This window comes from Notothenia rossii, assembly GCF_949606895.1.
Source record: "Notothenia rossii genome assembly, chromosome: 6".
Classification (NCBI taxonomy): Eukaryota; Metazoa; Chordata; class Actinopteri; order Perciformes; family Nototheniidae; genus Notothenia; species Notothenia rossii.
Window position 1 is genome coordinate 49,272,072 of NC_136909.1, and position 24,139 is coordinate 49,296,210.

The 24,139-nt window shown below is 41.2% G+C and overlaps 2 protein-coding genes across 7 annotated transcripts in view; both read left to right on the plus strand.

Annotated features, from left to right (window-relative positions):
* Positions 1-1,760: 1,760 nt before the first annotated feature.
* On the plus strand, positions 1,761-6,288 carry fgf17 (fibroblast growth factor 17; the record flags this gene model as incomplete). The annotated part of the gene is made up of 5 exons (XM_079685878.1): positions 1,761-1,792; positions 1,873-1,909; positions 2,175-2,352; positions 3,939-4,045; positions 5,313-6,288. 5 exons carry the CDS (start codon positions 1,761-1,763, stop codon positions 5,604-5,606), a joined length of 648 nt encoding a protein of 215 aa, XP_079542004.1. The 3' UTR covers positions 5,607-6,288.
* Positions 6,289-9,864: 3,576 nt separating this feature from the next.
* fkbp15b (FKBP prolyl isomerase family member 15b) overlaps positions 9,865-24,139 on the plus strand; it is a 45,525-nt gene continuing 31,250 nt past the window's right edge. For 2 of the 6 annotated variants that reach the window (XR_013809237.1, XM_079686849.1), the window contains exons 1-6: positions 9,865-10,028; positions 13,557-13,660; positions 13,746-13,824; positions 13,998-14,067; positions 14,156-14,230; positions 16,604-16,702. Coding sequence is in view for 5 of the 6 variants with exons in the window: in XM_079686849.1 (XP_079542975.1) it covers positions 9,979-10,028; positions 13,557-13,660; positions 13,746-13,824; positions 13,998-14,067; positions 14,156-14,230; positions 16,604-16,702 (477 nt within the window). In the remaining variant the exon portion in view is untranslated. The remainder of the gene's footprint in view (positions 10,029-13,556; positions 13,661-13,745; positions 13,825-13,997; positions 14,068-14,155; positions 14,231-16,603; positions 16,703-24,139) is intronic. The other 4 variants (XM_079686846.1, XM_079686850.1, XM_079686847.1 and 1 more) reach the window with 3 other exon arrangements.

Consider the following 24,139-nt stretch of genomic DNA (forward strand, 5'->3'; position numbering starts at 1 on the left):
CACTCATTAGACAAAAACAAAACAAAACAACAACAAATAAATAAAGAGAGAAGACACAATTATTAATGAGTCAATAGGATCGCTTCAACATTTCATATAGATTTTTTCCAAAATAATTTGTCTTTGCAATCTATTTTTCAAACACCTTAAATTCAGATCAGTCCTTGATTAAGATAAAAAAAGAATTATATGTATTGGCTTTGAGGCTACATCACATGTGTGTGTGTGTCCCTAAGAAATGACGTGAAGGAGACTGAAGATCTGTTTGTGGTTCCCCTGTGCTCCTGAAGCCCTTTACATTTGTTGAAATTCTAACATCTAAGAAACATTGAACAAAGCGTTTAGACATAACTGTTTACAAGTGTGTTTTGTCCAATCATGTTTTCACTGTGAAAGTCATTTTGTGAAAATGTATGGTACTTTGGTCAGTTGTATCCTTACATGGTCCTGTAAATCAAACGTCAGCGCGTGGACCTGCTCCTGTCAGCCGTCCCGAGCTGATCAACATGTCAGAGATGCCTGCTGCAGCATTTGACCTCTTTATTGCCCGAGACAGGGCCGGCGGTGCAGGGGGGGGGGGTCAAGAAAACGTGAGAAGGGTAAGATGTGAAGGCACTTGAAGCTTCAGGTTGTTCATGGACATCAATGATGTCTCATCTGGAATATCTACTATTCCTCAGTTTCCCTCCTTCCCTCTCATCCTCTGTTTCTCAACTCTGTGCTCGTTACTCCTCTTTGCCTTTCATATCAATACCATTCAACTCAAATAACTTTACTGGCAAAAACAAGCAGTGTACAGAAGATTCATAAACGTGTAACCTATTTGATATACAACTTCATTATTCATTTATTTTTCAAAAGTGTGTTTTTTCCTATTTTTAATATGCTGTTTCTTTATTATTCCTTGCCTTTTTTCTCTCATGTCATTTTTGCTGTACTTTTGTAAATGTCCCCTCTGCAAGAGTAATAAAGGAAATCTGATGCTGATATTATGAATATACAACTGTGCATGTCTTCTCTTCCTCTCTCTTCGCCTTGCATGTCTCCTGTCTTCTCTGAATGTGGATTGAGGGAAGGGGAAGACAGTATCCTGCTCATCTTGGATGTTGATTAATTGATGTAAAGATGAAACCTTTACATGATTTGTTTTGGCCTCCCTTAACATGATCTGGAAGTGTGACCAGTTAACGAGATAAAAAGGGAGGGGTGGGGGTGGTCTCTTTAACACGTAATTGACACACCCATAAGATGCCATTAGGCTCCTTACTTTTAAATACAATGCTGCAGTAATTATCTACATTAGAGACTAAGGTTTTGAAACAACTTGAGCTAAAACTCTCCAGGTCTTAGTTTCGTTATTCTTTATAAGGACTAAGATGACGAATTAAACTTTTTTTTGGCTAATATTTGTTATTGCTGCAGATCTGCGTCTCCCTATTAAATCACCATTAGGGTCCTGTTGCTGTGCCCACCCACATCAGGGACACTTCAGGGAGGGACTTTGCCTCTTCACATTAACCAGTGAGCAGCCTGAGAGACAGAGGGATGTCAGCATGCTCTCAGAATGGATCTATGTGCTCCTCCTGCGGGTCTTCTGAAGAGCTCTGCAGCCTCCAGTCAGCTGGCTCAGGTTTATGATCAATCTGAGGAGAAATAAGACCTGGATGGACAGGTCAGGAGCGTTGGATTTATTTACGGCATCCTCCCGGGATTTCTCGACCTGAAGACTCCCTCTCTGGGTCGGATGAAATAAAGAGAGAATGTATGGAATAAACCAGCGCTGTGTTTACATGTAAGAGACTGCACACTGATATCATGTTGTTATGACTTCTTTATGGACAAGCCTAATAATCTTCACTTATTGTTCTGCAGATCCTTCCATTTGTTCGTTCTGTGGTGCCATGCTCAGGTAAGCGAACTGAAAACTTTGCTCGAGAAAAGTTAACATTGTAATATTAGAAATGATTGATTAACAGTTAAACGTCGTTAATAACAACTCACGTGTGAATGTCGCAGGTGAATCTGAATATAAACTATATTACTAACTGTAGCCTATGTGTATTTAGGCTATCTGGGAAACTCTATATGTTGGTTATAAAAAAAGTTATCATTTTCTTTATCTAAGATTAGGAAGAAAAAAATTATGTATTTCATTTTTCCCTTTGCATAAAAAGGGGGAGAATCACCCGTCTCCTAATTTTAAGCAGTATGTGAGGACGCAGGGCGCAGTGACGGACCAGCTGAGCCGCAGGCAGGTCCGGGTCTACCAGCTCTACAGCCGCACCAGCGGGAAGCACGTGCAGATCCCGGGCCGCAGGGTGAGCGCCACCGCAGAGGACGGGAACCTGTTCGGTAAGGGGCCCCTATTGCTGCTGGGGGTCTGCTTATCTCCCCTGCAGATCCGCCCAATGATGTACAATACTCTGTTACAGTAAAAGTCCTGCATTTAAAATGTTCCTCAAGTAAAAGTACAACAGTTAGCATCAAAATGTAGTGAACGTAGCGACAGTAAAAGTAATGATTGTGCAGAATGGTCAATTTCAGAATAATATATATGATATGTTTTATAATTATTGATCATCAAAGTGTTCTCAAAGTTGGTAAAGGTGCAGCTAGTTTGAATGACTTTGTACTGCAGGGTAGCTTGTGGATTTACTCTCGGGGGAACTAGCTGATTCAACACTTGATTATATTTCAAATCATTCATCCACATCTGTGAAGTAACTAAAGGTATTAAATAAACATAGTGGAGTAAAAGTACACAATTTACCTCTGAACTGTAGTGGAGTAGAAGTAAAAAGTAGCAAAACATAAAAAAATGTAAGTAAAGGATAAGTACCTGAAAATTGTTCTTCAATATGTAGGCTACTTGATTAAATGTACTTAGTTACTTTACACCACTGACCGTAGTACGTAGCAGTCTGAGTCACTTCTTTAGTAGAATTTGAGACCAAAGAAGGGTTTGAGGTCCAGCCTCTGTATCTTCCTCAGGTAATGACACAGCCTGGCTCTTTTTGCAAAATAACATTTGGAACATTTCGTTTTATTTTTGTAATGCTATGCCCAGTTCAAATGTGATTTTCTTTGTGACATGCCCAATGCCTTGGAGTTTACATCTCATGTTTTAATTGGGTATCTGCCTGCCAACAGGTAAATAAATCTCGATCTGTCAGCATCTCAAATCTTTAGGTGAACCGATTGTAATTTATAGCTGATGTGTTTTGGCACAAATAATAACACGAGGCAAACAAGGATTTACCTGCAGTAAATTGGAAACATTTTTTAGGGCAGAATTGAGTGAAGTTCTTCCATGGAACCCTGACAGCATGGAAGGCTTGTCCCTCCCTCTGTGAGCTGTTTCAGGCCTATATGTTAATTAAGACTCCCTGCGGCATCCATGAAGCCTCGTCTGGCGAATTAGCGGTTGATTAGGACAAGTCCTTTGTCTCTACAGCACCAATACACAAGGCTGTTGTAATGCCCAATGGCTTTAACTGACTGCAGGACAAATACAATTGAGCATTTATATTCTGCGAGCAACACAGCTCTTTATTGTTCAGTGATAACATTTGTTTAGGAGTCTTCCCTTGGCTAGTGTCTTCACTTTATACTATCAGACTGTAGTTTAGCACAGCAAAGATGCTAATACCAATATAACTATAAAATAGAAGTACATTCTTATATTAACAGGTGATGACTAAACTGACAAAGATAACAACAATAATAACTCTATGTTTTTTTAATTATATCTGACAAATGCAGTGTTTTACATTTAAACAACACAGTCAATAAAAATAGATTTGGTTTAAAAAAGATTTGCATTTCATCGAGAGAGCAGCATGTTTGATGCTTTGTAAAAACAAGACAAAGATGTTGTTACTGTTTTATTGTTTTATTGTGTGTTCCTTCAGCTGACTGACTTTCTCTTTTTCTGGCAGCTCGCCTCTTTGTGGAGACGGACACCTTTGGCAGTCGAGTGAGAATCAGAGGTGCAGAAAGTGGGCTCTACCTCTGCATGAACCGGAAGGGCAAACTTGTTGGAAAGGTACAATATACTTTTATTATATATTTATTTGAATGGAAACCATTGGCTGCAGATGTTGAAATTGATTTAAACTTTATTATTAAGCAGCCAAATTCAGGACAGGACTGTAATCATGCAATCTTTGGGCAATTTCCTTTTTTATGTCACTATTTACTAAATATATATGTATTTTTAGAATATTTAAAAAAAGGAGCCTTTTCTTTTTAGAGGGCTTACAGTGTGCTCGGCCTCCACGAGACACACTGCGGCTCCCCCCTGTCATGTAGTCTCAGTCAGCTAAGGACATGATGTGCTGGAAACAGGACCCTCGGACCACTGAGCGACTGTTGCTCAGTCTTATTGGCCACGTCTGACGCCGATGAAGGGAAAGTACCCTCCCATCGTGCACTGCCTGTGTGTTTGGTCATAAGTCAACTCTCCACTTCCTTCATGGAAATGGAAAAGATGGATTCACACAGCTGGCTGACAATCCATAGTGTAAATGATCAGGAGTGCAGAAAACCCGTGTCTGCTGTAATGTCTGCTCAGAGATAATGAAAAAACAGAAAGACGCTGCCCAACAGCTCCCGACTCTTCCAGCCTGATACAATTGTTATATGTTGATTTAAAGAAACAATTCTTTTTCAGAAGAACATTTCTTTTTTTAGTACTTCAGGGCAATAAGAAGTGATGAGTCCTGCAATGTGTGGCTCTGTCTGCGGGAGCCATTTAGATTCAGGTTATACCTGTTGATCACAGACCTGAAAACAACTACAATACACAAAGATTTCATGACAAAAGAGTCTGCAATGAAGTTATTCATGGTTACCTTGTTTTATTGTTTATCCATGGTCAAAGATAAAACATGTAGGCCTAGTTAATTTTTTCTATATGCAGCACTAGTAAATGCATTTAGAATGCATTTAGTGTAAGTCACTATGGATGAAAATGGCAGCTAAATGAATAAAATGTAGCCAACGTTAGCGATTGCCATACAAGACCAAGTTGGACTATAACACCAAAACCCCTGAGCGCATTCAAACCGAGCAAGGGACTGATTAATTCCTCATAACAGCACCTTCTTATTTGCAATAGAAACAATTTGTTATTTTCTCTTTTTCAAAATGTATATCGTCTCACTTCAAGAAGGTTTTAACATAGCTGTGCTATTTAGCAATTTTTTGTTTGATGTTTATATGAATTAATGTGAATGCCTGCTACTGTCTGTGTGTCAGGCAGTCTGTCCGTCTAGTTTTAACACAATAACCTTTTCTGTGTTCTCACCCAGCCCAACGGCCGGAGCAGGGACTGTATCTTCACAGAGATCGTACTGGAGAACAATTACACGGCGTTCCAGAATGCCAAGTATGACGGCTGGTATGTGGCTTTTACCAGGAAAGGGAGGCCCATCAAAGCGTCCAGGACGAGGGAAAACCAGAGGGAGGTTCATTTCATCAAGAGGCTCCACACGGGCCCGCCCCCCTTCCCAAACACAGACCAAAGCAAACACTTTGAGTTCATCCGATTTCCGGCCACTCGTCGAGCGAAGCGAAACAGGAAATCACCTCCTTTCTCTTCCTAACACGCAACAACAGAATTGGACTGATGACAGTTGTGATATAGGAAGAGGACATACGATTTTATTTTTGTATATTTTTGATAGGCAAAAGATGGTTATATGCCATACATCTAAAGTAATATTGCTGTAAAATGGTCATGTGTAAATACAGAAAGAGAGTAAAGAAAAAATGATTGTATTTAATGGTCCTGTTTGTCTGTGCTGACTGAGGCATTACAAACGGCAACATGACTTAACTACCTAGATGTTTCTGTCATATGGACAACTACATTTCCACGGATACAAAACGGCGCAGAGTTAACATTCTGCATGAACCGTGAACCAAAATACATTGATAACATATTCAAGAAGTAACAGGATTCTTATGGTTTCCTTATCATTTGACTCTGTTTAATGCAGCGGGTGAATGAAATGATGCTGAAACCAAATGGAACTTCTAAAGGCAGTTGCGATGTAGCCGATCAGCCTGTAGCCAATACTGAAATCTCTCATTCGGCAATTCAACAGGCCAGTTTTTATTACAATGTAATAGAGCGCAAAATATGTTTCATCTTCTGATCTCAAACGGCAGGAATGAATCAAAGGAATCTAAATTAGTGAATTTGGGATTATTGTATCATGTCAAACTGATTCTCTAGCAGAACAGTTGTGCACACCTTTGTTCCATCATGACTGTTAACGTGTCTCTCCCGTGTACACTATATTATGCACGGATACAATAATCAACTTTTCTTATATGTTTATAATAATTGAACTTCCCACCTTATGTTCTTTTAATGAAATATGACATTTGTCAATGTTAAAAAAGAATAAAACCTCTTTCGAAGGACTTTTAGTAAGTTTGGAAGTATATTTGACTCAGAACTGTCATTTTACAAAGTGTCAACATATCACCAGCAAATTGGAAAGAAGTTTGACATTTTGGACTCAAGTGAACCTCATGGTGTGGCTAGAGAAAAGAGTCCTGAAAACTTATCCTCTGAGCACCAAATATCATGGAAATCCATTCAATAACTGTTGAGACATTTTAGTGTGAATAAAAGTGGTTCACTCAGCATGGCTAACAATGAACGAGTTCTTTATAAACTATGAGGCTGTCAGTAGAGAACACATTGTTGTAAGCATTGCAAGTTTCTATTTAAGAAGTAGAAGCTAAGAAGCTAACAGTCATGGCACATCCAGCTCCAAGAGCTGGAACAATTTCAAATGTGCTGCATGCCAACAGATGCTCAGTTCAAGGACAACACATATTACAATTAAACAGATGATGGCAATTTGCTCAGGACCATCTTGAAGAGTGGATGGATTTAAAGGATGAGAGGTGTGGGAGATGAGTCCAAGTCAAGCATCCTCCAGCGACAGTGTTCATCCACACACTAATGTTCACACTTCAGATGAGAGTGTATTAGATCTGTGTGATCAACACTGAAACAATGTTATGACAGATCAACATGCTATTTGGAGTCCAGCCAAACAATATAGTTCTTTAAATGAACTTGGCAGAGAGGGGAGTCATGAGCCTTAGACTGAATTACCTTAGACCAAAATATGAAATAGGCCGTGTATGTTATTTTAATGAGATCTATTTTTGCATTGATGATGATAGAAAATCATTTAAAGAGCAACTTCCAGGTTAAAGACACCTGTGAATAAATGTGTAGGAAAATGATGAATACACTAGATTTTCCAAAAAATATACAGAAATATACACTACGGTGACATCTGGCGTCATTTTTTAAAGAAATGTTCACTTCCGCATAAAAAAGCCTCGGCACGTGACCTCCCGCGTGTGACGTAACACGGGGGACACAATGGGGAGAGCGGCCGGTGTAACGTATTAATAAACATGGATCCCAATGCTAGTTTCGACACAGAAGACACAGAAGAAGTTGAACATGAATATTCGAATGCATATGACGGACCACAACCTTATAATTATGAGCCTGCTAGGCGTCCAAGAGACCAGGAGCAGCCAACGATTAGAAGAAATAACGGCCATCGGAGAGAAATTGAGCTGTGGTGTGAGGAGAACCAGTGGAGAACTGGGCAGCTATCTTGGTGAGTGACCGGCGTTAGCTACAGAATGTTAGCTAACGTCACATCACAACATTGTGAAGTTAGCTATCATATATCAGGCTATAACTAACGTAGCATTGATAATATAGTAACGTTACTGGCAGGACTGTTGATACTGATCCATAACAGAAACTAATGCGCAAGTATCAGCCGTATCTCGCGTTACCTAATGCAACTCCACACTACGGTGCTGTGTACCGGAGGAGAGATGCGAGATACGGTTGATACTTGACGATCTGGCGGAGAAAGGTTGTGGAGCCTCCGTTGATATGCCGTTGTAAATGGCTTGATGGAAAGCAGGTGTGTAGTCGGGGAGGGTGCACAGATGATTGCAGCAGGTGAGTGGAGGTTGAGCCGGGAGCCAGGAGTGACAGCCACCACGCCCACACAAACAACACAGACAGGGGGAAAAAAACAAACACAAAGAAGACGGCTGGAGCAGTACAGCCACCACAGCGTTACCTAATGCAACTCGACACTATGTCTTACGGTGCCGTGTACCGGAGGGGAGAGAGAGAGAGCAGCAAAGGGGTGGGGGAGAGAGAAGTAATACGGTTTCCTGATAAAGCTGTGGAGAGTATGTGCTGCAGGGAGGTGGATGCACAACGCACCCAGGAACGAACGCTAGCTCCGGTCCTTTTTACTGTAGACTCGATGTCCTGACAGGCTGGTATTTGTGCAACCTGCACAAACACAATACTGCACCATGATTACAAATGGTGAAATACAATGTAATACTACCGAAAAATAACTGCTCCTTAAAACACAACCGCTCAACTCAACGCAACTCCACCATACCCACGGTCAGAGAGCGGAGATGTGTCCCCTGTGTGATGTAATATGACGCGTTTGACGTATGACCTTAAAAAAAAGCTGTTTTTAAGAGCAGAGCTCAAAATTGCTCCTTTCCCTCTGAATTCCTGCCCTTATGTCTCGTAAAACATATCAAATCCTGCATTCACTTTTTTAATTGTAATTTTCAAGCAAGTTTAAGCATAAATGTAGAAAAAATAAAAACTTGCAAGATGCTCTTTAATGACACTGTTAACAGTGTCTGTAGTATTACTCAAATGCAATGTATAAATATTTTACATTTGTTTTAAAGCATTTATATAATAAACATTTAAAAATGTAGACTTGCCATGAAAAAATGTAGGAAGGAAAAGTAGAATTAAAAGTGTGAGAATATGTTTTATCAGCTTTGCAATTGTAAGTGCAGGAATGATCCACACCAACACACCTAAAGATGATAGCTTTCAGTTGATACATTTTGTGCAGTTTTTTGATTGAACCTCATTAAAAAGTTAATAACTTTTGAGGCTCTTTGCCAATATCTTTCTAACATATGGGAGTGTTAAATGAATTCAATTCTCTGTTATTAGCCATTTTAAGCTTTTCTCTGTTTTCTTTATTTGTCATCTACTGGATGACTGATCAGCGATTTCCTCAGCAATAACAGTCCTGTTATAGTCCTGATGCAGTCCTGCAGAGGTGGGACAAGTACTCAGACCTCAGAGAGAGTAGGAATACTCTGTTACAGTAAAAGTCCTGCAATCAATAGGTTACTCAAGTAAAAGTACAAAAGTATCTGCCTCAAATATATTTAAAGTAGCGACAGTAAAAGTAGTCCTTGTGCAGATTGGTCCATATCGGAATAATGTTTATGATATGTTTTATAACGATTGTTCATTAAAGTGTTCTCAAAGCTGGTAAAGGTGCAGCTAGTTTGAATGACTGTATACTGCAGGGTAGCTTGTGAATTTACTCCAGGTGGAACTAAAGTCTGATTTAACACTTGATTATATTTCACATCATTCATCCACATCTGTAAAGTAACTAAAGGTATTACATAAATGTAGTGAAGTAAAAGTACACGATCTACCTCTGAATTGTAGTGGAGTAATAATAATAATAATAATAATAATAATAATAATAATAATAATAATAATAATAATAATAATGAAGTTTAAAGTAGCAAAACATTTAAATACTCAAGTAAAAGTACAAGTACCTCAATATTTTACTTAATTACAGTACTTGAGTAAATGTACTTAGTGACTTTACACCACTGCAGTCCTGTTCTAGTCCTGATACAGTCCTGTTCCAGCTGAGAGAAATCTTTGAGAGGGTCTTTGGTGCCCTCCAGTGGAGCTGCAGCGAACTGAACTCAGGTCAGGTTGAGTCAGCTGATTCTTCTCACAAACAGGAAGAGGAAGGCACAATTCGGAAACCTGTCATGTAAAATAGCTAACTCATTTGTACACTTGTTTTATTTATTAAGAAAGGGGTCCGGCTGAAGATGTTCGGGGGGGACGATGAGGACGGGGACTTCCTGTCTCCCGCAGGAGGGTGAGTGTGTTTCTCAGCCAAGCTAATGCCTTTAGCCTCTCAGCTAACTAGCTTACCAGCATTAGCCGGGGTTAGCTTTGCTCGTGATTTAGCCACATTTAACTTAAAACCAGGCCATTTATTTTGACCCTGTTAGTAGGTAATGACCTTCAGAGAACAACTCAGCCTGGCCTTTACAAAGATAAGGGATATGTTGTTCGGCCTACATAAGAACACCTTGCAATGAGAGTTGTCCATTATTGTTCTTCTACCACAATGCCAAGTGAAGCACAATGAAGCATTTCAATAGAATATACATTTTAGATAAATAAAGATAAGATATACTTTAATTGATCCCAGTTTTGGAAATGATTTGATCACAGCAGCATGTAGACAAGCATTGCACATGAAATAAAAAGGAAATCAAATACAAAATAAACACCAAATATATCAGTAAAAATAATAATAAACAGAACAGTGCATATTTATAAATCAATACAAATTCTCTATTGAATATATTATATCAATGTACAGATGTAAAAATAAAATAAAACTGAAATCAGTGAAATATTCATAAAGGTCCTTCCTGGTTGCTCTCATTAAATTACCAGATATTTCATGAGTTTTTTTAAGACTTGCAAATAAGAAAGTGGGACAGTTTAGGGAAGCTACGAGCTCATTTCATTTATTTGTACCATGTTCGTTAACGGCTAGAAAGTACTTTCATTCTACTAAAAGAAAATGTATAACACAGCATCTAGAGCAGGGGTGCCCACACTTTTTTGGCTGGTGAGCTACTTTTGAAATGACCAGCTCACTGAGGTCTACCAACCAAAAATAAAATCCCAAATTGCAAGGGTTGCTGAATAACACGTTTTATTTTTACATGGGATAACTACAATACGGCTGCAACAAATCACTAATTTGATAATCGATTAATCTTTCGATTAATTAAACGATTAATCGACCATGCACAATTTCTCAAATGCTCTTATTTAGCCATCAAGTTTTAGATGTAGCTTGAGGTTGTTTTAGGCATGTGGAAACAACAATGACAATAAAGATGAATACCCATCCATCCATCCATCTTCTCCCGCATATCCGTGGTCGGGTCGCGGAGGTAGCAGTTCCAGCAGAGAGCCCCAAACTTTCTTTTCCCTGGCCACATCAACCAGCTCTGACTGGGGGATCCCAAGGTGCTCCCAGGCCAGCGAAGAGATATAATCCCTCCACCTGGTCCTAGGTCTACCCCTATTTTTGAATACTTGATTCAAAAATACATATATTATTAAATTAACTTTAACAAATTGTGAACAATTAACATAAAAAAAATATTCTTCCTCCCATTCTGGGTGGAAGTGGTATGTCTTTAGCTTTTTGCTCGGTCCCGCACTCATTTTGTTGTTTGTCTCTTTAACTTAATTTGAGTTTTCCCGGCACATGACTGATTTTGTATCGCTTTGCATTCTGGGTTAACAGACTGGAAAGCGATAGGTTGCTTTATCTGTCAATCAAGTAAACTCCTGAATTAAGTGGCAGGAAGGCCAAGGGAGGAGGGATCAAAACCTGTTTTGTTTATTTTAACAGAGCTGGATTCTTTTTTTTATGAATGGCTCGCGATCTACCCCCACGACGTACTGGGCACCTCTGATCTAGAGCCTACCCCTAGATCTTTGTCTAAACTTCTTTCAGATACACATGCACTGCTTTCCTTCTCTCTAGTGATGATGTTATGTCATGCCTTATCTCTGGTGAGGATGGTATGCCTTCTCTCTGGTGATGATGGAATGCCTTCTCTCTGGTGATGATGGTGTGCCTTCTCTCTGGTGAGGATGGTATGCCTTCTCTCTGGTGATGATGGTGTGTCATGCCTTCTCTCTGGTGATGATGGTGTGCCTTCTCTCTGGTGATGATGGTATGCCTTCTCTATCTGGTGAGGATGGTATGCCTTCTTCTCTGGTGATGATGGTGTGTCATGCCTTCTCTATGCTGATGATGGTGTGTCATGCCATCTCTCTGGTGAGGATGGTGTGTCATGCCTTCACATCCCCTCTGGCTCTGTGCCTCAGCAAAGATCATTTCATAACTTCCAAACTCTCTCGGGGAGTTTTCAATGATCGTCTGATAAACCTGACCCCTGTTATAAACTTAATGTTTGAATCACATTTCTACTAGCCTACTCGATGTGCCAGTTATATAGACTGAGGAATCATTATTTTTTATTATTCTCTTTCTTTACTTCCATTTTGTTCTGATGTTGACAAATAAGAAGTTTGAGGACTCCAAACTATGATGCTTTTGTTACGACTAGCTTACTATTAATATACCTTGGCTCTCAATTAAGATGCATTTAGTTCCAGCTTTGCCACATTCTCAGACTGACAGCCGTGCTCTCTGCTGTGTGGCCATTGTGTGATGGCAGCACAGTGTGTGGGGGATTAAGCAGCCAGTGTAGGGCATGTTCTGGAGGGAGGGGGTTATGGTGGCTAATTCCTATCACATGCTGCCTGTTAGAGGAGTAAGGTGAAGCTTTTTGCCTCAGCCCATCTGTGCTCAGTGGAGACCCAGCAATGTGCTGTGCTGTTGAATCTACCACGATGGTGTGAGAGCGTTGGGGGGTGAGGGATCAGGCTGACCCAGGACTGAGGCGCTGCTACGTACACTAGAAGGAGTTTGACTCACATGCAAACAGACTCTTCTCCTCCGAGTTCTTTACCGTGGGTGATGAGGGCCTCGAGGCCTCCAACATGTCGGCTCCAGGAGATTCCAGTGATTACCAGTGGAAAGAGTTCCAGGGGTCAGTACATGCTAGCTGGACTTGGTCTATCCTCAACTGTAGCAGATAATGAGACTGGTGCCTATGATGAGGTAGTAGTTGTAAGGATGTTCCATGTAATAACTTAGTGATGGTTGTCTCCTCAATACACTTGTCAATATGTGGATCATATTGTTTTATTTACAGACACATTCATGTTTTCCTAACGGCATAAAAATGTGCTGCTTCACATTTTTTTTTATCGGTGCAAAATGACACAAAAATGGATGATGACCTGGGGAGGTTGAAACATGTGGCTCCATGATGCTGAGCAACCTAATCTGCTCAAAGGAAAGATGGTGCATAGACGTTGAGGTTTTTTTTGCCTGCCCTCCTCAGTGAAGGGGTTTTGCTTCACTGTCATGGCCTTGATGCTGCCTTGATGACAGCTGGGCAGACTTCATGTGGACTGAACTGTTAAGAGCTGTTGGAAGTGTGGCACGCCCCTGAAATGAAGATGACAGGCTGATGTACCTGCAGGACTCTGGCTGTTCTGAGTGTGTTATGGTTGATTTAACTTATTGAAAGTCCTTTTCTGATAAAAGCTTCAACTAAATGAAATGTAATGTATGAGCAATTTACCCCGTTGAGCCGGAAGCAGCCTGACTGCACAGTCCTGTCTCATACCTGAGGGGCCATGATGTTTTTCATGATGTTTTTATGTACCCAAAGAGTGGCTCATACATTTCATGAAACATAAGTTTATATCAATGATCTTTACCCTTGTTCTGCAGGGCCAAATTGGCCTCCCTGTTTGGACTAGACCAGGAAGGCAATCAGGGAAATGAGTCCTTCCAGTACACTGCACCGAAGCAGCCGAAAAAGAGCTTCACTTCTGGTAAGACAACGTGAATAGAAACAGCAGTGATTTCAGATTCAGCCATGATGAGGTTGAACCCAATGTGTCTTTGGTCCGTTTACAGCAGCAGCCACCCAGAAAGCTTCTCTTCCCCCCGGAGCTCCTGCAGTGTTATTCGCCACAGCAGTCCAGACCTTCAGATAGTGAGCTCCCAGTTTTTATAGTCTGATCCCATTTAATGTAAATTCTGTATTACTGTAACTTTGTTTTATTTGACTTTCTATACATAAAAAGTATGTGGGCTGCGGCTATTCACTCCCTTCATGAATACGTATGTATGTACAAGGATGTTCTCCCCTTTTTGTCCCATGTGCAGTATTAACGGACAGTATGTGAAGCAGGGGAAGCTGGGAGCAGCTGTGCTGGGCAACCACTCAACAAAAGAGGTCGGAGGTTTGCTAATTGGTCACTTGTTTCAGATTATTGATGTGACTTTTGATTTTTACAAAAAATGCACCTCTTTTTTTTCTGCAGTACAAGCTGCTTTTGTACTTGAGCCAACAGAAACAAGTGGCGGCAGCCAAGATTCATTTGGGCTTTGTTTTCACGGTGAGTAAACACATAAACACATAAAGGGTGTTGAATACACCTGGACAGGTAATGTGATGTATCACACCTTACACTGAGGGCACATAATGGGGGACCCTAACACGGTTCAATCATTTGTAGATCTGAAAACTTCTAACGGAAGAAGGTGAAAAAAACGGTCACAAACCGCACAAAGTTTTACTTTATCTGATAGGGTTCGCACGTATGTTGCGTTTTCTGTCCAATCCACTGTTTTCCATTTAGACTTGTGAAAGGCGCTTTTTTCAGGCTGGTACCACATGTCATGTGACAAGGAAGAACCAATCATAGCCAGCAGATATATTTTTCTTTCTTCAATATGCATTAGTCTGCAGTAAATATGGAGGATCATTTAACCTTTGTCAATGCAGAGCATACACACACACACACACACACACACACACACACACACACACACACACACACACACACACACACACACACACACACACACACACACACACACACACACACACACACACACACACACACACACACACACACACACACACACACACACACACACACACACACACACACACACACACACACACTGCTGTCCCACAGACAATATTTGAACACACACACACAAACAAGGCCTGGCGCTTACCCTAATAAAGCCACTGCTATTTAAATCATATAATGTTACTTCAAGTAGTAACCCTATAATAGCTATGGTTTTAAACGAAATACAGCAACAGGAGCTCTGGAGATATGGTCACTTATGGCCACAGCCTTCTGCTCCGTAAAGGGATTTATTGTCAGGTTTCTAATGGGAGTTTGAATAAATATTGATCAGAGCGACCACAAACTACATTATTATCATGTGCTATATTAACAGCATATGATATTAAAGCCATATCTTCCCCTGGTTTAACCCCCTTCCTTCTTCTATCTGTAGTGTTTACACTTCCTGATACTGTCTTTATTACTGTGTAAGTGCCTTGGAGTATTTTTTATAGAAAAGTGTTTTACTATAGGGAGACAGCACCTATTCCTGACTGTTCCAGAAATGTCATGTGACTCCTGCCCACAGACACAGCTGGCCAATTGGAGCTCCTGTTTCCTGGCTGTGGGCGGGGCTTTATTGAAATCTTAGGCTCACTGCTACACATTTTTGAATCCCAGTGAAATCACAAAATGAAAACTGTAGACATTTAAGGGAGAGACAAATGATTGTATAACAAGAAAATGATAAGCAGACATACAAATAAATAAATAACAAAAGCTTATAAAAAATATTATTATTTTAAGATTGAATGAATTATCCCAACTGAATTTTCTCCAAATGTTAAGAGATCTTTTTGTTATTTTTACGTTGTTTTTCGTTTCTAATGCATTTGTGGCTCTTGTGTTGTGTGCTACCACCTGGCCTAAGGTTATATATGGATATGGTTAAATAGCATACATTACCTTGCTGATAAACAACCTTTTTGGAGGAGCCAAAGGGTCTGCATTTTTACAAATATTGTGCTTTGAAATTATACTTCTCTCTTTGGCCAATACACATTCCAGATCTCAGTTTACACTCCATGCACCAGGGGGATTTATCAGTTGTGTGGTTTATTTATAATTCTATTTGACATGCTATATGATCTAATCAAATCATGTTCATCATAAAGGGTATGAAGATCCTCTTCCCATGGCTCTAAAAGAGTATAAAAATAACAGAAATATGGACGCTCTGATTAGCAGGGGAAATACATTCTGATGATCTGCTCTCTGTCCATTTTTTTAACTTTTGGAAAGTTTGAAAAGGTGGCAATTATACATGTTTCCAGTTGTGAATTCATGTAATAGTCCTTTTGGCCTCGACAGTTGGACGTGCTCCACGACCTCATGTTCTACAGAGCACAACATTATTCATGTTTCCTTCCTGGACACTTCTTAATTCCTCCTGTAACCTCAACACAAGCTACATATATTGTGTGTTTGCAACTTATATAACATCACTGTCATGTCTTCCTTTGTCTAGAATAAAACGTATAGCTTTTAGTCATATTTCATACATGGGAAAAGAAAGAAAGATTCAACTGGAATAAAAACGTTTATATTTGCTTTTTCTCCAGTCATAAACACTAAAGGGAAAACTATTGAGATCAGATTTAGAAAATACATTACCAGAAGAAAAAAGAATAATTATTTTTGGCTTTAGTAAATACATCTTCATTAGATATGTATAAAGAACTTTTGAAATAAGAACAGTTGAATATGTATACGTTTGGCGGCCAGTGTCCACACTACGCTGTCGCTGTGAATAAATAAGAGTGTGTCACTTGTAAACTAGGGAGCAAGTTGCAGATGAAATGCTGCGTGATGAAATAATGTGTTCTTCCTCATGTTGGTTCTCTGCAGGTACAGCCAAGCAATTACTGCACTTTTTATGATGAACAGAGGCAGAACTGGTCCCTGATGTTTGAATCGGAGAAAGCTTCATCAGACTTCTGCAAAGAGGTGAGTGACACAGGAGCAGACCTGGGGCCTCATTTATAACGCCGTGCGTATTATTCAAGTGGGAAGGTTGCTTACGTAGTAGAAATCCAAAAAATAGGTACAGAAATGTTCCGCCATTTTCCGATTCACCAAACATTGCGTACCGGCGAGGGAAGTGCATACGGCACGTCCTACGCCGGTTTCCTTTTATAAATCACAATCGACTCGAAATGCGGTGCAGCTTTTGCGGGCTTCACGTAACGCCCATATTTGCCTATAAATAGTCAAAGAAACGCCCATTCATTCATTCATTCTGACTGACTGCATGAAGAAGATAGCAGGAAATGACGACAGAACAGCTAAAAAAGACATCTCACACCCATAGACTCACACCGTGTCAGATTTTGGTTATTTTGGGGAGGTCGAGATAAATCATATTGTTTGGTGGATGCAGTTTGAACCAGAGTAGCAGCATGGAGGTCGGATCGTCACCAAAATAAATAAATAAGTGGTCCGAAAAAGGTTAATGACAAAAAAAATACACATAGCCTTCCTCAGGCAGTGTGTTTGTACCGGGGACAGGATTGATGAAAAAACCCTTTGATGAGAAACGGTAAGAAATGATCGGAGAATCCCTCCGAGTGGAGTTATGACGACTGGATCTGAATTATGTTTTTGTATTTGGTGGTTTGTGTCCCAGCTGTCGATCAGCTGTGCGCAGCGTCTCCACTGCAGCCTGTGCATCTCAACCCCCCCCCCCCCCGCCCCGCAACTAATGTGTTGTTATATTAGCTGTACAATTTACCACAATGGTGTTCTTAGTTTCCATACCTCCTGTGTTTTACGAGCGACTTATCAAGTCTTGGCAAACGGCATACAACACGATTAATCATGATAGTATATAAAACCATGCTTGTATCACCTATGGAAATCAGGGTTCGTACGGGTGCTTGAAATCCTTGAAAATGCTTGAAATTTGATGTGGTGTTTTCAAGGTTGGGAAATTACTTGAATTTTGGGAATGGTGCTTGAAATTGAGAGAAAGTGCTTGAAAATGTAAATGCTTTACTTTTACAATGAATTGCTGTCTGACTGAATAGTTGACTTTTTAGATTAAAAGAAAATAATTGCTTCGCTTCTACATAAAACAGCCCCGCTCCGGCCTTCCCTCGCTATGTGTGCGACCTGCAAGTGTTTTTTTTGGTGTGAACTGGGCATTCTAATGAGAGTGATATAGACGACAGTATTCCAGGAGGTTGCTGTTTTAACGAGCGTTGGCTATCCGAAGAAAAATACAAGCCATGGCTAAAACGAGGATTAACACAACGAATAGCCTCCTGCAAAGGTTGCCAAAAAGAAATTCAGTTGTTCTCGATGGGAGAGTCTCCGCTGACGAGCCACATGAAAGGTAAGCCGTAGTAGAGCATTTTGGCTTAGGCTAACGTTGCATGTTACGTTTGTTTAAGCTAGTCACGTTAGCAAACTCAATGTGGGATAGTTGCTTATGCAGTATGTGCAACAGTCGCCATCCTGTGGTGTTTCATGTCACACAGAATAATTTTAAAAGCAATGTATTTCTACTGATAGTATTTTTCGTGCCTAAACTTTGGCTCTATCGAAATCAGTCGCATTGACCCGAAGACACATTTTGAGTTATATACACTGTTGGAAAGAGGATATTCTTAGCTTTCTAACGGAGGAAACATATTTTCGTTTGTACTGGTCTGGGGAAGCTCGCGAGTATGCGTGTGTGTGTTTGTGTATTTTTGCGTTTGTGTGTATTGTGTTTATTTCCCGGGGAAAACACTCACGAGAAACCCCGGCTGTTGTTATGCCTGCTGTGACGTAAAGTTACTCCGTTCTCTGCTTGTAATTATGCCTTTACAAGCTTCAAAGCAGTATTTATCATCTGAATTTGCCGAAACAAGTTTAATATTCTGAAAGCTAAGACTTTCTTTATTTGAAATCAGATGAAAACAAACTGTAACGGACCCTGCCGTGTTATCTGATTTACTATACGCCATATATTCATAATTTCAGCCGGAGGGAGGGGGAGCAGCGCTACGGAACAGCGGAGTGGCCAACTTTAGTGGAGTAGAATTGTAGTACACAGTTGCATAAAATGAAAGTACGAGTATTTTAAAATTGTACTTAACCCTCGGCATACTGTTGCCCTCAGAAAACAAACCACTTTTTTCTTTCTTTATTAGGGTCTGAGACCTAGGTTGGTGAAGACCCTATTGAAATCGGTCGCGCAGCGACCGATAAACCTGCGAAACACACACAAAACAGGGAAAACGACCGGCAAAAGCACAGAAAAGGTTCGGAAATCATGACGGGTGATAGGCCGCGTGAGCCCAGTCACGTGACGCGAGCGATAACCATGCAAAACCCACACAAAACAGGGCAAAAGACGGGCAAAAGTGGCCTAAATCATGACAGTAGGTAGCCCACGCCAACCGAGTCACATGGGCGCTCGCGCCCATGTGACTCGGCAATCCTAGGCCGTCCATAAACATGATTGATATCGGTCCGATTATTATTATTATTATTCTTCTTCTGATTATTATTTGAATACATCGCGCGCACTTTTGACCCCCGCAACATATGTGAAAACTCACCAAATTTCGCATGCGCATCACAAGTCGTGAAAATAGCGATGTGTAATTGGTTCCGGAACTTTGCGTAAAAAATTGCGTAGACCACGCCAACTTCCGTTTTTAACGTTAACTCCCCCTACTTTAACTTTCACGTAAACCAACGAAACTCGCTACGCATATCTAGGGTGCGGAGACGAGCAAAAAAGCCTCTTGGAGGGGTATAAAATAACGTACAGCAAGTCGGCCATTTTGAATTTGGCTTTGGAAAAACGCGATTTATCGCGTTTTTCGTCCTCCGCACTTTAACGAACTCCTCCTAGGGAATTTATCCGTACGACTCCAAATTCGTCGGGTAGCTTCTCGACAAATGGGCGATCTAAAGTTATCACGGAACTTTTTTTCTTTCGCACGGCGCAGCCGTGATTTGGCGCCAAAGTTCGCGTTCGCTCGATGCTAGGCCATCACTCGCCATGGAACACGATGATGTCATAATTCAAACTGACATGCTCATAATGCCACCAAACTTCACATGATGATTAACACTGCGGCCCTGAACAGCTCTACGTCAAATCTGATGTTACTTAATATGGCGTTACCATGGCAACGGATCCCTCGCCATAAAACACGGTGTCGCTGTAACTCCAATGGACACGGTCCCATCGTCCCCCAATCTTCACTTTTATATCACCGGTGAATGCCTCAACAGCTCTACATGAAATCTGAGATCTCATCGTATGCCGTTTCCATGGCAACGAATCCCTCGCCAAAAAACACGATGTTCTGTTAACTCAATGGAAAATCGTCCAAACGGCACCAGACTTCATATGATGGGTGATGGTCAGGCCCTAAACAGCTCTATGCCAATTATGGGATGTCATCGTATGCCGTTTCCATGGCAACGCATCCCTCGCCATACAACTCTATGTTGTCGTAATTCAATGGAAAATCGTCCAAACGCCACCAGACTTCATATGATGGGTGATGGTCAGGCCCTAAACAGCTCTATGCCAATTATGGGATGTCATCATTTGCCGTTTCCATGGCAACGCATCCCCCTCCATAAAACCCAATGTTGTGTTAACTCAATGGAAAATGGTCCAAACGGCACCAGACTTCAGATCACAGTTAATGGTCCGGCCCTCAACACCTCAATGTGACAATAGTGACTTTTCCTCAAAAGCTGTCGCCATGGCACCGCATCCCTCACCAAAATACCCGATGTTCTGTTAACTCAATGGAAAATCGTCCAAACGGCACCAGACTTCATATGATGGGTGACGGTCAGGCCCTGAACAGCTCTAACTCCATTATGGGGTGTCATCATATGCCGTTGCCATGGCGACAGATCCCTCGCCATGAAACACGGTGTTGTTTTAACTCAATGGAAAATCGTCCAAACGGCAACAGACTTCAGATGATGGCTAATGGTCCGGCCCTCAACAGCTCTACGCCAATTATGCGATGTCATCATATGCCGTTTCCATGGCAACGCATCCCTCGCCATAAAACACAATGTTCTCTTAATTCCATGGAAAATCGTCCAAACCGCACCACACTTCAGATGACAGTTGATGGTCCGGCCCTCAACACCTGAATATGACAATAGTGAGTTTTCCTCAAAAGCTGTTGCCATGGCAACGCATCCCTCGCCGTTAAGCACGATATTGCTAAAACTCCTGTTTAAATGTTCAAAAAGTGTTCAAATTTCACATGTGTGCTAACGGTCAACCCCTCGAGACATATATGTGTCAGTTTTGAGATTTCGTCAAATGTCGTTGCTATGGTAACTAAATGGTCGCCGTGAAACACGGTTCTCTCATAACTCCAGTTAACTTGCTCCAAACGGCCCAAAACTTCACAGGTTTGATAACGATGCAGCCCTCAACACATCTAGGCATATTATGGGGTGTCATCAAATTCCGTTGCCATGGCGACAGATCACTCCCCATCAAACACAATGTTTGTGATACTGCTGTAACTCCTGTGTACGTTGTCCGATCGGCCTGAAACTTCCCACGTTTGCCAACGGCCGAGTCCTCGAGACATCTGCCTGACGTCGACGTGCGGACAACAGCCTGCGGAGCGTCGAAGACCCGCTCAACGCTGCTCGCAGCTTTAATTCTTCTTATTATTATTAGGGCCCGACCACGGAGCGCTAGGACCCAACGGCGTCCTAGCACGAAGTGCGAGGAAACGTATTGTTATTGGTGGTATTATTAGGGCCCGAGCACGGAGCGCTAGGACCCAACGGCGTCCTAGCACGAAGTGCGAGGAAACCTATTGTTATTGGTGGAATTATTATTATTATTATTAGGGCCCGAGCACGGAGCACTAGGACCCAACGGCGTCCTAGCACGAAGTGCGAGGAAACTTATTGTTATTGGTGGTATTATGATTATTATTATTAGGGCCCGAGCACGATGTGCTAGGACCCGACGGCGTCCTAGCACGAAGTGCGAGGAAACCTATTGTTATTGGTGGAATTATTAGGGCCTGAGCACGGAGCGCTAGGACCCAACGGCGTCCTAGCACGAAGTGCGAGGAAACATATTGTTATTGGTGGTATTATTAGGGCCCGAGCACGGAGCGCTAGGACCCAACAGCGTCCTAGCACGAAGTGCGAGGAACCTATTGTTCTCCGTGGTATTATTATTATTATTATTATTATTATTATTATTATTATTATTATAAGGAATCATATTTCCTGTTTTTGACAGCTTTAGGATGCTGACAAAGTTGTATAATTTTGCACGGACGCCAGGGCCGGTAAAAATTGCAACATTCTGGAGTCAATGGGTTAAAATATTCCAACGTGCTCAATAGCGCCACCTATCAAAATCCCATTTCGGAATACATTTACAAAGTCGCACCGTAACTCCGAATGACCTGAAATGTTGCACACATATCCGGGTGGACCTGCTCTACAAATAATCCACTTGGAAACCTAAGCTCGGCCTACATTTTTGTTCTTCTAAATTAGCATAATGTTCAAAACAGTTAAATATTCACTTAAATTTCAATTTTCAGTTTTTCAACACCAAACTTCATATCCCGCATCGGTGGAGGGTCAGACAGATTACCGTAGAAAATGAGCATGTTAGGACGATAAATATTGCCGCCGTCAATCAAAACGTACTCGAAAAAAGGCGGGGTTTAGAAAGAAATGCTCATAACTCATCAACAATGTATCCAAACAACACAGATTTCAGTAGATAGGTTCAGAATGTCTTGGGGAATAAGCACACACAAGCATTTTCATATTGGACTCTAGGGGGCGCCAAAAACACCACCAATTTATAACTCAAGAGCGGATGGAATAATTTATTTTTTTATTTTTTAGACATACTCTCAGGTTGACTACGAACTCAGATTGAAAGTGTCGCAAAAAAATCAGAATGTGGGCGTGGCCTATACATTTTTTTTAAATTGTGATAGCATAAAATGAGTTTCGGACGCGAAACTTGGGACACACGTAAGAGCCCACGACTTTTTTGAGAATGTAAAAAAAAAACGTAATTTTTCAAAAAAGCTGCTCACTAGCGCCCCCTATTGTGTGGTAGTCACATATAGTTTCTTAGAACTTCACGAATTTTGGCACAGACATTCCTCATGGAATTGCGGACATATTTCTAAATAGATTCCATTAGCCCCGCCCCCCAAAAAGTCTGCCATTTGGAAATATGTGCCTTTTTCAGCCATTTTAAGCACATTCTTGCAAACTCCTCCTAGGGGAATGATCGGAAAAATTCCAGTCCAGGACACGTTCAGCCCCTATCCAATATGATGCTAAATTGAGAAGAACATTTTTGATAGCTCAATCGTGGAGGTCGTAAGCTAACAGCGAATACACAATTTGACGATTTACATGGCGCAAATTGCTCCAAACTGCTCGCATATAGTTTTTCCGATATTCACAAAACGCTGTATACACATTACTATTATGATTGCACACATATTTCAAATTGCCTTCCATTCGCCCCGCCCCCCAGGAAGTCGGCCATTTAGAAAAATGTGCGTTTTTCAGCCATTTTAAGCACATTCTTGCCAATTCCTCCGAGGGGAATGATCGGAAAAATTCCAATCTAGGACAAGTTCAGCCCCTATCCAATATGATACTTAATTGTGGAGCACATTTTTGAAAAATCACTCGTGGAGGTCGTAAGCTAACAGCGAATACACCATTTTCGACGATTTACATGTCGCAAATTGCTCCAAACTGTTTGCATATAGTTTTTCCGATATTCACAAAACGCTGTATACACATTGCTATTATGATTACACACATATTTCAAATTGCTTTTCATTAGCCCCGCCCCCCAGAAAGCTGGCCATTTTGAAAAATGGGCGTTTTTCATGCATTTTAAGCACATTTGTGCTAATTCGTCATCGGGAAATGATCGGAAAAATTCCAATCTAGGGCAACTTAAGCGGATATCCAATGTGATGCAACATTGCGAAGGAATAATCGATCGCTTGAACATGGAGCTCGTAAGCTAATGGAGAATGTACAATCTTTGACCATTTATATGTCACATACTACCTTAAAGGGGACCTAAAAACAGGGCTGCAACGGATTTGATACATGCAGATTCTGATTTGCACCTCTATGATGTCACAGAGGTGCACTCCACCTGTATGGTCAACTCTCCACCTATCAGGGGAATGAGAGGTTGCAGTGGCATGGCAACAGCATAGCAACAGCATGGCAACAGCATAGTAACATGACGCTTGTGCCTCGCCCCCTCCTTTGCAGGGGGGGGGGGGGGGTGTCAGCTCCAGCTCATGCAAAGACAGAGCTGGAGTGAGGCAAAATGAGGCATGGCTAAAATGCATGATCTGTTTGGTATTTTGAAAAAGA